Source organism: Festucalex cinctus, chromosome 9 (assembly GCF_051991245.1).
Source record: "Festucalex cinctus isolate MCC-2025b chromosome 9, RoL_Fcin_1.0, whole genome shotgun sequence".
Taxonomy (NCBI): domain Eukaryota; kingdom Metazoa; phylum Chordata; class Actinopteri; order Syngnathiformes; family Syngnathidae; genus Festucalex; species Festucalex cinctus.
The window spans coordinates 29610707-29625322 of record NC_135419.1 but is presented as its reverse complement, the minus strand read 5'-3'; the positions used below and the strand labels follow the sequence as shown (position 1 = coordinate 29625322).

Below are 14616 nucleotides of genomic sequence, written 5' to 3'. Positions count from 1 at the left end.
GATTTTGAAAGAGATTGGCACTCTGTCAGCTCGCCGGTTAGCACTAAACACATCCCAAATAGCACGATGCACAGCGTTGTACACCACATCCAAACCAGTTAGAGCTACAAAAGCCATCGGTCGACAACATAACTCTGCGGGAAGCTCCCATTGCGGACCCGCCATCCTCAACTTTCAACAGCGGATTCTACTACAAAGTCGAAAGACAACGAATAAAGTCAAAATACACTCGATAATAACGGGGATCGCTAGGCGTGTTCAGCGTAGCAATTACTAAACGGTCACAAATGAAACATACGTTTACAGCCCGACTGACGTAAATGTATAACCACCAGGATGTATTGTAAATATGAATTTAGACAGGTGACTCACGGTCAACGACTGGTTAGATCAGAAAACCGCCGATCGTTACCAACAACAACCTCATTATGAAACCGGAATTACATTTTTATCGAACAAAACGTATTCTGCTATGATCGAAAAAAGAAGCAAAACACTCCGTCGAAACGTTGTATGTCGCGAGTTCCCGAGGAGAAGGAGAAGAAGGGTGGGATCACTGATCTGAATATATGACTGGATAGCCAAGACTTTTGAAGCCAGGAAGGCCGCCATATTGCTTCTCCAAAGAAACGTTTCTTGGCTATTCACAGTATCAAAATAACTTTTGAGACAGTACTTAGTAGAAAAGCATGATTTATGATTATTTAAATTTCTTAAACATGAACAAGAGGACTTCAGAAATTTTAAAATGTGCCGTAAATACATGTGTAAATTATATGCTTAGAATGATATCTGCACTGTAATTCAACAATTGGGATCAAAGGAACTGAGCAATAAACGAAAAAAAGAGGGTCTTCAAAGCAGCACCCCCGTCCCAGGCAGATACTAACTGCCTACGAGTTGTATATACCTAATCTGTACTTATATCGTATGGGGTATATGCCACGGAAGAGGCGGGACTTCCGTGATTTTGCACATGAACTTTGATTCCCGTCAGCGTTGCAAACGCGCAACCGAGGGCCACAAAGTCGGAAGCACAAGTATTGGGACGCAGCCCACACGTCGCAAACCGAAACGGAACCAAAGCTCATGTGCAAAAATATGGCGTTAGATTTGTGCCACAATTCCGTGCGTAACAAAATGTGTTTCGTACGTACAAAATGTGTTTCGTACGTACCAAAAATGTGTTTCGTACGTACAAAATGTGTTTCGTGCGTACAAAACAGTCCTCGCGCACGCTTGTTTCGTCTCTCCTCAACACGTACGAAACTTTGATTTACGCTTGCGATGCAAGGGTCGAGGCGTGATATTTGTGCCACAATTCTTAACCAATCAGGAGTCGGACAGGAAAGCAAATCCTGATTGGCTGTTTAATATCCAATCAGGCAGAACTTTGACAACGTGTCGTCACGCCGCGTTGCATCATGGGCGCTTCTTCGATTTTTATTTTTTATTTTTATTTTTTTAAACAAGCACTCGGTCCTTTCCTGTTTGACTTTTTGTCTGTATTTCTGCTGATTTTTATTTACTTAATCGAAGTTTTGTTATGTTACGGGATGAATCAGCTCCTAACTGCTTTCCTGCTTAGCGGAAGAAGGAGGGAAAACAAGTTTTAGCGCTCATGGTGATGTTGGATGACGGCATAAAATAGAAGAAAAAAAAAAGAGAAGAGGCTAACCTGCTACTTACGTTTTCATTATGGTAAGTTACAAAATACTGTACTGTATTTAAGTCAGTAAATCCTATAGTTTTGTCCTCTTTTGATCGTGCTTCTATCATTACAATCCTAAACAATGCATGCCATCATGAGTGGCGTTGTATAAGAAGTAGAAAAGAAAATGTTAGACCATCCATTTTTCTTTAGTAATTAGTGCCTGGTACCACTAAAGGCATATCGTGAATAACAGAAAACATTGAATACATAAGAGCACTGTGTTTGGCAGTCCAATGCCATAGTTGTTGACGTACAAATTGAATTCATTTTGGTTACAAGACAACCATACACCATGACTAGCAGCTGTTGAAATAAACATGTTTGCCCAAAATAATTGTTTTACTAATGTGAGAAACATGGTTGATCTTGTCATTTTTCCATAACAACAGATAGACAATTAAAAATCTGAGCGCTAACCTTGGGTTTTGTTTTTATTACCAGACAACAAAGATGACAAAGGACCCAGAATGCACCTGATGACACCACAACAGAAGTGTCAAAAACACCACGAGAAGCAGAAGATGAAGAAGTGGAGTGGAAAAAATATTGATATCGCGCTATTGGCCCATGCAATATGCATATAACAGACATGCAATAAGTTTCATATGGAATTTTTTGCTTTTATCTGAATTTGACCAGTCAGCCACTTGCTAAAATGTGCACCACCATCCACTAGTTGAACATTATTGAAGTCATTACAATTAAATAACTGAATACATTTTACTGCATGAGAAATATAATTTGTTCATTAGATAATAAAATCATCAGTCATTTCTTTAGATCCATATTAAATATTGCAATATCTATTGCTATATTCAGCAAAATCGCGTATTGCATGATTTTCCAATTTTGTGCAGCCCTAATTCCTGACGTTTTTGAGCCAGCTGATGAGACCAATTTGACTTAGTCATTAAAATGTCTGTAGGAAGAGTCAGAACGTGAAGCTTGAGCTTGACAGCAGAGAAATCAAGAGCTCCTGAAGAATGACAACATTAACATTGGACTATCATAATTTGAATTTCGAATAGTTGTAATGGCCTGTTTTGCAGCATACCAAATCAAACATTTTTAAAATATTTTTTCTCCTGTAAGTTGTCGACACTTTTACTGAACTTATTTAAATGTGTCTTGCAAACAGTATCATTGACAATTAGAAAAATAAAAAGTGTCACACACACTGTATTCGGAACAACCTGTAAACAATAACCAAAATACTATTGCAGGTACAGTGCCAATGCAGTACATGACACATTTATGGTTTCAAGATTAAAGTGCGGAAGTGCACACACTGCACATTTGCCCATCATTGACCAAGAAGACCTCAGAGTACTGTACTCACGATGATGTATTGAGAATGCAAGACCCAAGAGGTTCCACAGATGAAAATATATTACACATTGTATTTGTAATTGACACTTAATGATGCATTATCGATCAACAAACAGCAAACTGTACATTTTGTTTTTAAATCAAATGAATCGTCCTCAGTTACAGTGCATCTTTGCAGTTTTTATTTCAAGTTTTACACACAGTAGGCATGGTAGACTGCTATTGTGGAGCCATCCATCGCCGTCCCATCCATCTCAGCTGTACTCTCTATCCTTAGACATCGTATTGATGACTGTGACCCGGATATAGAAACGATGCGCAATCTGGATTGGTTTACCTGGTAAATTGGAAACAAACAAAAGCTCAAGGTTATTAATTGTAAAACGTGAAACAATCATATCCATCCATCTTCATGTAGTTATGGGAAAACAATGTGACCATCCACGTTTCTACAGTTTCTTGTTCATGTTAAATGTCTAGTACAACTAAGGGTAACCACTTCATAACCTCTGCAGCTATAATATGATGCTCTTTTGAGGGAGAACAGTCAGAAGACCTTTGCAATAATCAAGTCTACTGGAAATAAAAGCATGAGTCAGGTTCTTCTGGTATGGAGCATGCAACCCTTCGGTCGAAGTCTTTTAGGTGGTAAAAGGCTGCTTTAGTGATTTGTTTGAGATGGCATTTATGTGCACAAGTATACAGGTAATGACAACAAAATTAACTTGTGAATTGAATTCAAGAGCTGATATCTCGTAATTTTCCACGATTTTCTAATCAATATCACTAACGTACTTACAAATCAGTAACTATGGCATTGTGTTAACAGTGCTTTTGGACATTCCATGTTTTTTTCTGTCTGTTAGTTACACGATATACATTTGGTGGCACTAGGCACTAAAAATGCATAAGAAAATAAAGAAAGGGGGTGGCGATTTTTTTTTCTTCATCATAACTATGCACATCCATTGCCAATGTCGTGTATGTAACTATTACATACAATTTTGATTGTCTTGGAAGCCTGTGTGTGATAGTGGCCAAGTTAAAAGATGCTACTTACCGTTATGAAAATGTTGAAAGTAGTCTTCGATTCGGAAGTTAGCGTCCCCCCCAACGGTCATCCCACGGTCCCATGAGGGCTAAAACTTGTCTTCCGCTAAGCAGGAAAGCAGTTGGGAGCTGCTTCACCCCGTAATATAACAAAACTTTTGTTAAGTAAATAAAAGTCAGCAGAAATGCAGATAAAATACAAACAGGAAAGCACCGAGTGCTAGTAAACAAAACAAAACAAAACAAAAAAATCGAAGAAGCGCCCATGATGCAACGCGGCGTGACGACACGTTGTCAAAGTTCTGCCTGATTGGATATTAAACAGCCAATCAGGATTTGCTCTCCTGTCCGACTCCTGATTGGTTAAGAATTGTGGCACAAATATTACGCCTCGACCCTTGCATCGCAAGCGAAAATCAAAGTTTCGTACGTGTTGAGGAGAGGCGTAGCAAGCGTGCGCGAGGACTGTTTTGTACGCACGAAACACATTTTGTACGTACGAAACACATTTTTGGTACGTACGAAACACATTTTGTACGTACGAAACACATTTTGTTACGCACGGAATTGTGGCACAAATCTAACGCCATACAAAAACAGTCCCGCCTCTTCTGTGGCATATACCCACCCCATAGTCTGCTCGCGAGATGGGAAGAGTAAGATGGCCGCCGTGTCGCTGCAACGGCTTTCACGGGTGTGTATTGGATATCGGCTATCCAGTCATACATTCAGATCAGTGTTTTTTTTGTTTTTGTTTTTTTTTTGTTTTTTTTTTGGTAATTTCATGCGGTGAGAAAACAACGTTTTTGTCGCATTATCGCCCCCATTTGGTACGGAGTGTAGATCGGGATTTCACCTCTTGTGTTGTACAAAAATACTGTAAATAAACGTGTCATGAAATATTGCTTTAGTTCAGTGTTTACACACTCATTTGTTTGTAAGAAAATACAGCTCTGACTTTTAAAAGGGAATTAAAGGGAGAAGAGTAGAGGAAGAGGAGATTATTTCTATCATAACATCTCTTTCTCAGAAATCACCTGAATGTCTTGTCTATTATTGACAAAGAAACACTTAGAGAAAACCAAAGCAAGCTTGACAATTTATATATGCTTAGAGCAAAAGGTGCCATTATAAGATCGATGCAAAAGTGGATGGAAGAGGGGGAGAGGAATTCGGCATACTTTTTTTTTTTTTTTTTTAAGATTAGAAGTTACATTCTCAAAATAACACTATCCGACAACTTAAAATTGACAATGTTCTTTGTGATGATCCTAGACGAATTACATACTGTTGTAATCTTTATAGTAAATTGTATACCTCTCAGTATTGTAATAGGAGCGCATCTGGCTTTTTAGATTCGATTGAGATGAATAGAATTGATATCACAGATGAGAGATGTGTGATGCTCCTTTGACTCTTCTACAAATTACGGATTCCAACAAAAGTCTTAAACTAAATAAATCTCCTGGGGTCAATGGAATAATTTCAGAAATCTATCAAATATTTGCCGAGCAGTTGAGCCCCTTTTTGTTAAAAGTGTTCACTGAAAGTATTAATAATGGAGCGCTCCCTCCCTCCCAAGGTCTAATTCCGCTTATTCCTAAACCAAAAAAATATGTGCTTTTTCTTGATAATTGGCATCCAATTTGTCTTTTGAATAACGATTATAAGATAATACCAATTGCTCTTGCCAAACGACTTAAATTAGTTTTGAATGCTATCAAAGATGAATCTCAGTCTGGGTTTATGGATAATAGGCATAGGCCTATAGCTAATAATATTAGGCTGGTATTAGACATTTTAGATTATTCTGAATTGATTAATGACAATAGTTGTGTCCTATTTCTGGATTTTTATAAAGTATTTGATTCAGTCGAACACAAGTTTATTTTGAAACCTTTAGAAAAATTTGGTTTTGGTTAATTTTCTCGTAAAGCTATTCGCACCCTGTATGCTAATAATAACAGTTCTATTAAATGAGTACAGGTACCACTCCTCGTTTTGACTTTAGACGGGGAATCCGACAAGGATATCAGATTTCTCCTTACCTTTTCCTCCTTGTTACGCAACTTTTAGCTAACTATATTAATCAAACTCTTTGAGAGGAATTAAAATTGCAGAGCGAGAAATATTTATTTGTCAATTAGCCAACGATACAACTCTTTTTCTCAAAGGCTCTGACAGCGTCTGCTCTGGATATCATAAATGTGTTTTCTAGGTCTTCTGGACTATACTTGAATTTAATTGAATGTGAGCTTATGGCAGTAAAAGACTTGATTTTTAAAGGTACACTCAGTATTATACAGTGGCATCTAGTGGTGAAATAAAAAGTCATTCATTTAAAAAAAACAAATGTTTGTGTTAGTAGTAAGTAAAAAGATATGTTGTATCGCATAAACATACTTTTTTTAAATATAACGGTAAGTATATAAATCACTAATTATTTTACATGACCGCGCCTCACCTGCTAGTGTCCGCCATGTTTCGCCGCCATCTTTCTGCTACGGGTGCCGTCAACGACAAATTTCAGCGCTCCATTTCTTAACGCGTTTTTGGAACGCCTTTGCAGACGCACTTCCGGTTTGTATGGCGACCGCATGTACACGAAGAAGAAGAGTTTCCGGTCCCCGAAGAGAGCATTATCAAGCATCACAATTGCTTTGGGAATTTATTTTATTTCAGCGCGACAAAACAAGAGTTTATATTGTAGCCGCATTTGCCAGATGGAGAGAAATGAGGAACAGACTAGGTTTGGGACGTGCCAGTGCCTTCGACTGCTTTCTACTTGACCGGTAAGTAAGAGTACATTTGTGTTTACGTTTTGAGAGCGAGAGAAAAAGTATACACCGTACTAATTAATACGATGTTCGTACCTTTGTTTTACGATCACTGTAGCTGTTGATTAGCAACTCCGCACCACTCGAACGATTTCGTTATGTAGCTACTTGCTTTGAAAAAAAAAAAAGATTCCCGCTGGCACGTTATATTTAGAGTAAATGCGCAAGTTATTGTGTAATGTAATGTAACTGTGATTTCGGAGGTATATTTGCCCATAACTTCAATGGAGAATCTAAAGCATACTGTATTAGTGGAGGAGTTGAAAATTATTATTTTCGTTGTGGTTGGTGAAAATAGTGTTCTCGAAATTAATTTTCGGCAGGGAATAACTTTCTGGACTTAAATGCTGGCTGTACCGTAAGCACTGCTAGAGTCTGAACTCTCTCACTCAAGTGTGTACTGGTCCATTGTGTAATTGGGTGCACAAGAATTTACAGGCTGCTACGTTTTCCACGGAAACTCGACAAGCAAGCAGCCTTTGCATATTCTATGCAGTCAAGTTACTTTTTTCTAGCTAATACAATGTTTTGGGCCCAAAAACTAAAGATCTTACCTCTATTTTGGGGGCTTTGTTGGAAAGTTGGTGACATATAGTAGCATCATCAATTATTTTATTTTATTTTATAATTTTGTTTTTGTTTGTGTCACACTAGATCAACAGCCAAACTTGAGGGCTTCCAGAACCATATTCTGATGTATACAAGCATTCATGCACCGTTTAAATACATCACCGACCTGCAAGAAAAAAAAAATATCAAGGGGAGAGTCAGCAGCCAAATTGGAATGCCCCGAATGAGGACACTTGAATGGAGGACCCCAGAAGGCTTCGGTGTTGTACCACCAGTATCTCCACCTACCATATCTGAGCTGCAACAAACTGAAGTCAGCCGACGTCTTGGTATGTCATTTACATATGGACGGTATTACACACTACATTAACTTTTTGTGTGAAGCAATACGGAATGGTCACATGTACAAGCACCACTTGTTTTAAACAGGACCTGCTGACCAGGTGTCTGAAGCCATGGAGTGACTCCTCCCTCACTTTCCTCAGCAAGCCTTTGAAGAATATGATATCATCGTTGGTGGGAACATGCCCTCACTCCATAACATGTACTTGTGCAGTCAAGGAGCATGTAAAACTTAATAAAACCAGCAAACATTGAAGTGACTTCATTTTTACTGCAGTCTGTTCACACAATCAATGGACAAGCCTTCCTTAATTTTGCCCCAATAACATCATAGAGTAGGCGAAAAGTAGTGTTACAGATCATACTATGTGTTCGGGAGAGTTTGAGGAATGTTGCAATGTTAATGGGGGACAATGTCAGCACACACACACAAAAAAAAACAAAAAAAACATCATGGTATTGAGGTAATCAGATATTTTAGCTGTGTACAACACATGCCTGCTCTGTAACACTACTTTTGGCCCAAACCTGTATGTCTATTTTCCATATTTTGAAATGCACAGCGTATTGGTAAATTTCTGGAACAACTGCAATTCATGTAGCTCATTATATTCTATTTTTTTAGTTAATATGTTCATTTCATGTAGACTTTTATTTTACTTTATTTTATTTATTCCTTTTCATGTACTGTACCTTACATTCATTGGCCAATGAAGAATTCCTTGTCATTGCAAGCATTTATAATAATTCTCCAGGCTTTTGATGTTTTACATTTCTAGTCATGTAAAATAGTGTTAGGTTAGGTGTCGAATGAACACTGCATGTTGACACCAAAGGAAATAGTATTTTTTAGTTATTCAAAATGTACAAATTAACACACAACAACAATATACAAGTTATACAAACTACAACAACAAGTGTCAGACATGGACTAATTATATGCCAGGTAAAAAACCTTTGTATTGTCCTCGAGGATCTGGGAAAGTGTCACTTATTTGCCACAAGTCACCAAGGTGCTGCAGTCTGGGATCCAGGTACAAGAAATCATGGTGGTGCTGATGTGTCAGCAATGTGTCAAAAAGTATTTCTTGGTGTCAGTCTATCAGCTGGACTTGGATATCTTCATGTTCCCCCATGGTCATTTCCTGTACGAGTCTCTGCAAGAAGGTAACAATTGTATGTCAGATGAGGTACCAAACAATGAACTGAAAGTCACTGAGCCAATGAAGTACATTATTACATGAGCAAGACTATTTGTGAAAGCCATGTAAATTCCTGCACATCGAAGTACAAGGAAGCTGTTGTATCTTCAATCAAAACTAATTAAGTTGCTTAGTGATATTTATTAGGTAAAATTGTTCAATATGGTGACAAATCGATATCTGAGTAAAGGGTTTCAAATGTTTTTGTAAGCAGCACTTTTCTGAGTGGTTAGTAGCAACAAGACACGGGGGGAATTACGAGTCTGAGTTGCAGATGTGTAGTTCAGTTAACACCATTATTTTTGTACGATATACTAAACAATTCAGCAAACGATGTAATCTAAATACCACATATTCCAAGCAAACGTATGTTTTGAGCCATTCACATGCATGCTCGAATGGAATTATTTTTCCATGATGACATAATTGTACGTTACGAGACACCGCGTTCTCTTCCTCGTCGTCTCCCTCGCCCCCTCCTCGCCCCCTTTGAGATGGTCCACATGTCTATAAAACATATAACATAACTGTGTGTTCTCTGTTGCATGGTTTAGTTGCACTAACAAATATGAACATAGATAGCCATTATCATTAGCTGACGTACAGTATTTCCTAACAATGCCGACAAAAATATTAATTCTGAAATTAAATGACTAAATCACAAATATTAGGGATCTGTACAGTATGTCTAACAAATGCAATTCACTTACGTCATCACTCGAGGGAATACCAGAAGTTGTCACGCCTCTACCGGCGTGGCGGTTCATGCTTTTATTGTTGTGTCACTGTTTCCTGTTTTACCTTGAAAATCTAACTCTCATCTCACCCCAGGTCACTTGCCCTTCCTGCCGCTCCATAATTACCGGTCCCCGCCCTTGATTATCACCACCTGCCACCAATCACCTACAGCAATAAAAGCCACCTGCATTCTCCCCTCAGTGCCGAAGTGTCACAGTCAGTGCATGGAAGCGTCCCACAGTCCTTATGTCCTCGTTCATGTTGCCAAGTGTTTTTGCCTTGTTTTTGTGCTTTTTCCTCCCCAGTGGAGCGCCTTTTGTTACCCCTTTTGCCTTGTGCCCTTTTTCCTCCCTAGCGGAGCGCTTTTCGTTGTCCCCAGTACCTTTTGCCTGTTTTTTCCTCCCTAGTGGAGCGCTTTTTGTTCTCCACTTTTTTGCTTCCCTGTCTCCTCTCAGCTTGAGAGGCCGGAAATAAACCTGCTGCCTTGGTGGCTTACCTTACGCCTGCGTCTGAGTCCTACCTTACCTCGTCGTGTCAGTACACTTCGACCCAGCAGGCAAGGTCGAGGCTGCACTGCAGAGCCAGGAGGCCCGGCTCGACAACCAGGACCGGATCCAGCAAACCATGCTGTTCCAGATTGGGGAATTGACCAGCCAGGTCCACGAGCTGGTGAGCCTCTCACAGCGTCGAGCGGCAGCTCCCACCGGACAAATTCCTCATCCTGAGTTCTCCGTACCGTCCACGCCATTCACCGGGGTAGGATTAAGACTGGCCTCCCCAGAACGATACTCCGGTGAACCCGGGCGCTGTCAAACTTTCCTCACGGAGTGTGACATACATTTTGAACAGTTACCACAGGCATTTCCCACAGCCCGATCCCGAGTGGCCTTCATGGTGTCGCACCTGACGGGACGGGCCAAAACCTGGGCGACCGCCGAATGGGCCAGGGGTTCCTCGGTCTGTCAAAGCGTACAGGACTTTCAAGTCGCTTTGCGCCAAGTCTTTGATCCAGAGAACAATGACCGAGAGAAGGCACGAGCACTGAGCCGACTTCAACAAGGCAAGGAATCTGTCAGCGATTACGCTGTCCGTTTTCGAACACTGGCAACGAACAGTGGCTGGAACGCCATAGCTCTTCATGACCATTTCTTTTAAGGACTCTCACCTGCCATTCAAGAACTTCTGATTCCCGTAGATCTCCCCACGGACTTGGACGCTTTAATTTCCCTCGCCATCCGCACAGATCATCGTCACCAGGAGCTGGCTAAGATCGGCGGACCTCGAAGGAGGGAGGAACCCACCTCCGGGTCACGGCCACAGGAGGCCAGAAGGCCGCAACCCATCTTTCCTTCCCGGCCGGAACCAGGAGAGGTGGACCTTGCCCGAGACGAACCCATGCAACTGGGAAGGGCTCGGCTTTCGCCGGAGGAGAGGCAGCGCCGACGCCGAGAGGGCCGTTGCTACTATTGTGGTGGTCTTGGACACTTGGTGGGATCCTGCACCACGAAGGGCAACTCTCTGGTGAGTTCTCCATCACCCCAACCCGCCAAGAACCACAGACTCACGCAAATTCAGATAACCCATCACAATGTCACCACAGATCTGTCAGCCCTTATCGACTCCGGATCCGACGAAAGTCTCATGGACTGGGAGCTCGTAAGGCAAATACGAGCCTCCACCGAACCCCTTTCCTCGACCATCCAGGCTAGAGCGCTGAACGGCAAAGAACTCTTCAGGATCACCCACATCACTGAACCTCTGGGAGTCCGAATTGGACAGCACTGCGAGACTCTCCGCTTCCACGTTTTCCACGCTTCATCTCCCACTTTGGTTCTGGGTCACCCTTGGCTGCGTCTACACAACCCCAGAATTGACTGGAACTCGGGAACCATTCTGGAGTGGGGAAAAGAATGCAACACTCACGGGTTGGAACAACCCGCACCCCGGAACACCACAGCCCAGGTCCACCAGGTGACTCTCGCCTCACCTGCTCAAGAGGAATACCCGAACCTGCACACTGTTACCACCACCTGCGGGAGGTATTCAGCAAGACCAAGGCCATGACTCTTCCTCCCCACCGACCGTATGACTGCCCGATTGACCTGATTCCCGGATCAACCATCCCCAAGGGGAGACTGTACTCGGTCTCAGGACCCGAACGCCAGGCCATGAACACTTACATAGACGACTCCTTGAAAGCCGGCCTCATCCGACCGTCTTCCTCGCCTGCAGGAGCAGGCTTCTTTTTTGTGAGCAAGAAGGATGGATCCCTACGCCCATGTATTGACTACAGCCCCTTGAATGACATCACAGTTAAAAATCGATACCCACTGCCACTGATGTCCTCGGTTTTCGACCAGTTGCAACAAGCCAAAATATTCACAAAGCTCGACCTCCGAAACGCTTATCACCTCATCCGAATCCGCGATGGGGATGAATGGAAGACAGGATTCAACACCCCCCGGGGACATTACGAGTACCTCGTTATGCCTTTCGGACTCACCAATGCACCAGCAGTATTTCAGGCCATGATTAATGAGGTACTAAAGGACTTTATTGATCACTTCGTGTACGTTTACTTGGACGACATACTAATATACTCTCCTGACCTAACGAGCCATCGAGACCACGTAAGCCGAGTCCTGCAACGCCTCCTGGATCATCAACTATACGTGAAAGCGGAAAAAAGCCTGTTCCACGTCAACACCATCTCCTTCCTGGGATTTGTCGTTTCACCCGGAAGGGTGGAGATGGACTCAGACAAGGTCAGCGCCGTGCGAGATTGGCCCACGCCTGACTCGCGAAAGAGGGTTCAGCAGTTCCTAGGATTTGCCAACTTTTACCGACGATTCATAAGAAACTTCAGCACCATTGCCGCTCCCCTACACGCCTTGACATCCCCACAGGTTCGATTCATGTGGACCCCGGAAGCCGAAAGAGCATTCAATGACTTGAAAATCCGATTTACCAACGCCCCAATCCTTAAAGTTCCTGACCCCAAACACCAGTTTGTGGTTGAAGTCGACGCCTCGAATATTGGGATTGGGGCGGTGTTGTCCCAGCGCTGCCAAGAGGACGGCAAGACGCATCCCTGCGCGTTTCTCTCACGGAAACTATCGAAAGCAGAACGCAACTACTGTGTTGGAGATCGGGAGCTGCTAGCAGTAAAAGTAGCTCTCGAAGAATGGAGGCACTGGTTAGAAGGAGCTGAACACCCCTTCGTGATCTGGACTGACCATCGAAACCTGGAGTATTTACGCCAGGCCAAGAGACTCAACCCTCGACAGGCCAGATGGTCTTTGTTTTTTAATCGTTTTTCATTCTCTCTGACCTACAGGCCAGGCAGTAAGAATGCCAAAGCTGACGCCTTATCAAGAGTCCACGAGTCCGAGCCATTGGAGACCGAGCCTGAGACAATTTTGCCCCGTGACTGCATAGTCGGGGCCATGAGATGGCAACTTGAGGACGATGTCAAGGAGGCGCTGCGTAACGTCACTCCCCCCACGTCATGCCCACCACGGCGACTCTTCGTGCCTGAGGAGCTAAGGTACCAGGTAATACACTGGGCTCACACATCACGGCTATTTTGTCATCCTGGCGTCCGCAGGACCATGTATGCTGTTGCCCGGAGATTCTGGTGGCCGGCAATGGAAACCACGATAAAAGAGTACGTCGCTGCCTGTCCGACTTGTGCCCGCAACAAGACTTCAAATCAGTCCCGGATGGGCCTTCTCCAACCGCTACCAATCCCATCTAGACCATGGGCAGAAATATCATTGGACTTTGTGACCGGACTACCCCCATCCCATGGTAAAACCACAATCCTCACCGTTGTTGACAGATTCTCCAAAATGGTTCGCTTCATTCCACTATCCAAGCTCCCATCCGCCAAAACTACCGCAGACATCATGATCCACCACATATTCCGGTTTTATGGCTTCCCACTGCACATCGTCTCCGACCGTGGACCACAGTTCGTCTCCCGTTTCTGGACGTAATTCTGCAAAGCCCTAGGAGCCAAGGCCAACCTGACGTCAGGGTACCACCCGGAGGCCAATGGGCAGGCTGAAAGATTAAACCAGCAACTCGAAACTGGACTCCGATGCCTCGTCTCCCAGAACCCGACTACCTGGAGCACTTACCTGGTTTGGGTCGAGCTCGCACATAACTCTTTACCCACATCTGCCACAGGTCTCACCCCGTTCAAATGTGTCCATGGCTACGATCCCCCATTCTTCGCCGAGCTAGAAGAGGAGGCAACGGTTCCCTCGGTTCAGGCCATGGTCCGTCGATGCCACAAAGTCTGGTCGGCGGCCCGGATGGCGCTTCAACGCCAGGGAGACCGGGTAAAGAGGGCCGCCGACCGGAAGAGGAGACCGGCGCCCGACTACCGCCCAGGCCAACGGGTGTGGCTGTCTGCCAAACACCTTCGACTCAAGGTACCATGTCCAAAGCTGGCCCCGCGATTTGTGGGGCCTTTCACTGTTACCAAGACTTTAGGTCCAGCCGCCATTCGACTCCGCCTGCCAAGATCCCTCAGAGTTCATCCAACATTCCACGTCAGTCAAGTCAAACCAGTCCACGAAAGCCCACTTGTACCCTCCGAACCCGACCCCCCCCCCCCCCCCGGAGATGATTGAAGGCGGCCCCGTTTACAAGGTTAGAAAACTTTTGGAAGTGCGTAATCGGGGCCGCGGAAGACAATACCTGGTGGACTGGGAGGGATACGGCCCGGAGGAAAGGCAATGGGTTCCCTCCCGGTTCATCGTGGATCCCTCGTTGATCGAGGAATTTTATGAAGAACACCCTGACATTCCTGGGCCGTCAAGAGCCG

The 14616-nt window shown here is 43.5% G+C and overlaps 1 protein-coding gene and 3 long non-coding RNA genes across 10 annotated transcripts in view; 2 read left to right on the top strand and 2 right to left on the bottom strand.

Annotated features, from left to right (window-relative positions):
• The window catches only part of trappc11 (trafficking protein particle complex subunit 11), a 411517-nt gene extending 410277 nt beyond the window's left edge, over positions 1-1240 (bottom strand). For 2 of the 6 annotated variants that reach the window (XR_013284891.1, XR_013284892.1), the window contains exon 1: positions 1-864. This exon is cut by the window's left edge and continues 39 nt beyond it. Coding sequence is in view for 3 of the 6 variants with exons in the window: in XM_077531543.1 (XP_077387669.1) it covers positions 1-165 (165 nt within the window). In the remaining 3 variants the exon portion in view is untranslated. Of the gene's footprint in view, positions 865-1177 lie in introns of those variants that run through there. The other 4 variants (XM_077531543.1, XM_077531542.1, XR_013284890.1 and 1 more) reach the window with 4 other exon arrangements.
• Positions 1241-1267: 27 nt separating this feature from the next.
• LOC144025486 (uncharacterized) lies at positions 1268-2889 on the top strand. Its single transcript, XR_013284894.1, has 2 exons — positions 1268-1701; positions 2156-2889. It is a non-coding gene; the product is annotated as an uncharacterized LOC144025486 (long non-coding RNA).
• A 196-nt stretch (positions 2890-3085) lies between these two features.
• On the bottom strand, positions 3086-4471 carry LOC144025485 (uncharacterized). The gene is made up of 2 exons (XR_013284893.1): positions 4104-4471; positions 3086-3380 (listed from the first exon to the last, which is right to left on the bottom strand). It is a non-coding gene; the product is annotated as an uncharacterized LOC144025485 (long non-coding RNA).
• A 1933-nt stretch (positions 4472-6404) lies between these two features.
• On the top strand, positions 6405-8098 carry LOC144025919 (uncharacterized). 2 transcript variants are annotated; one of them, XR_013284987.1, is made up of 3 exons: positions 6405-6885; positions 7585-7829; positions 7930-8098. It is a non-coding gene; the product is annotated as an uncharacterized LOC144025919 (long non-coding RNA). The 2 variants fall into 2 exon arrangements; XR_013284986.1 differs by lacking the exon at positions 6405-6885 and having other exon boundaries at positions 7553-7829.
• Positions 8099-14616: the final 6518 nt, after the last annotated feature.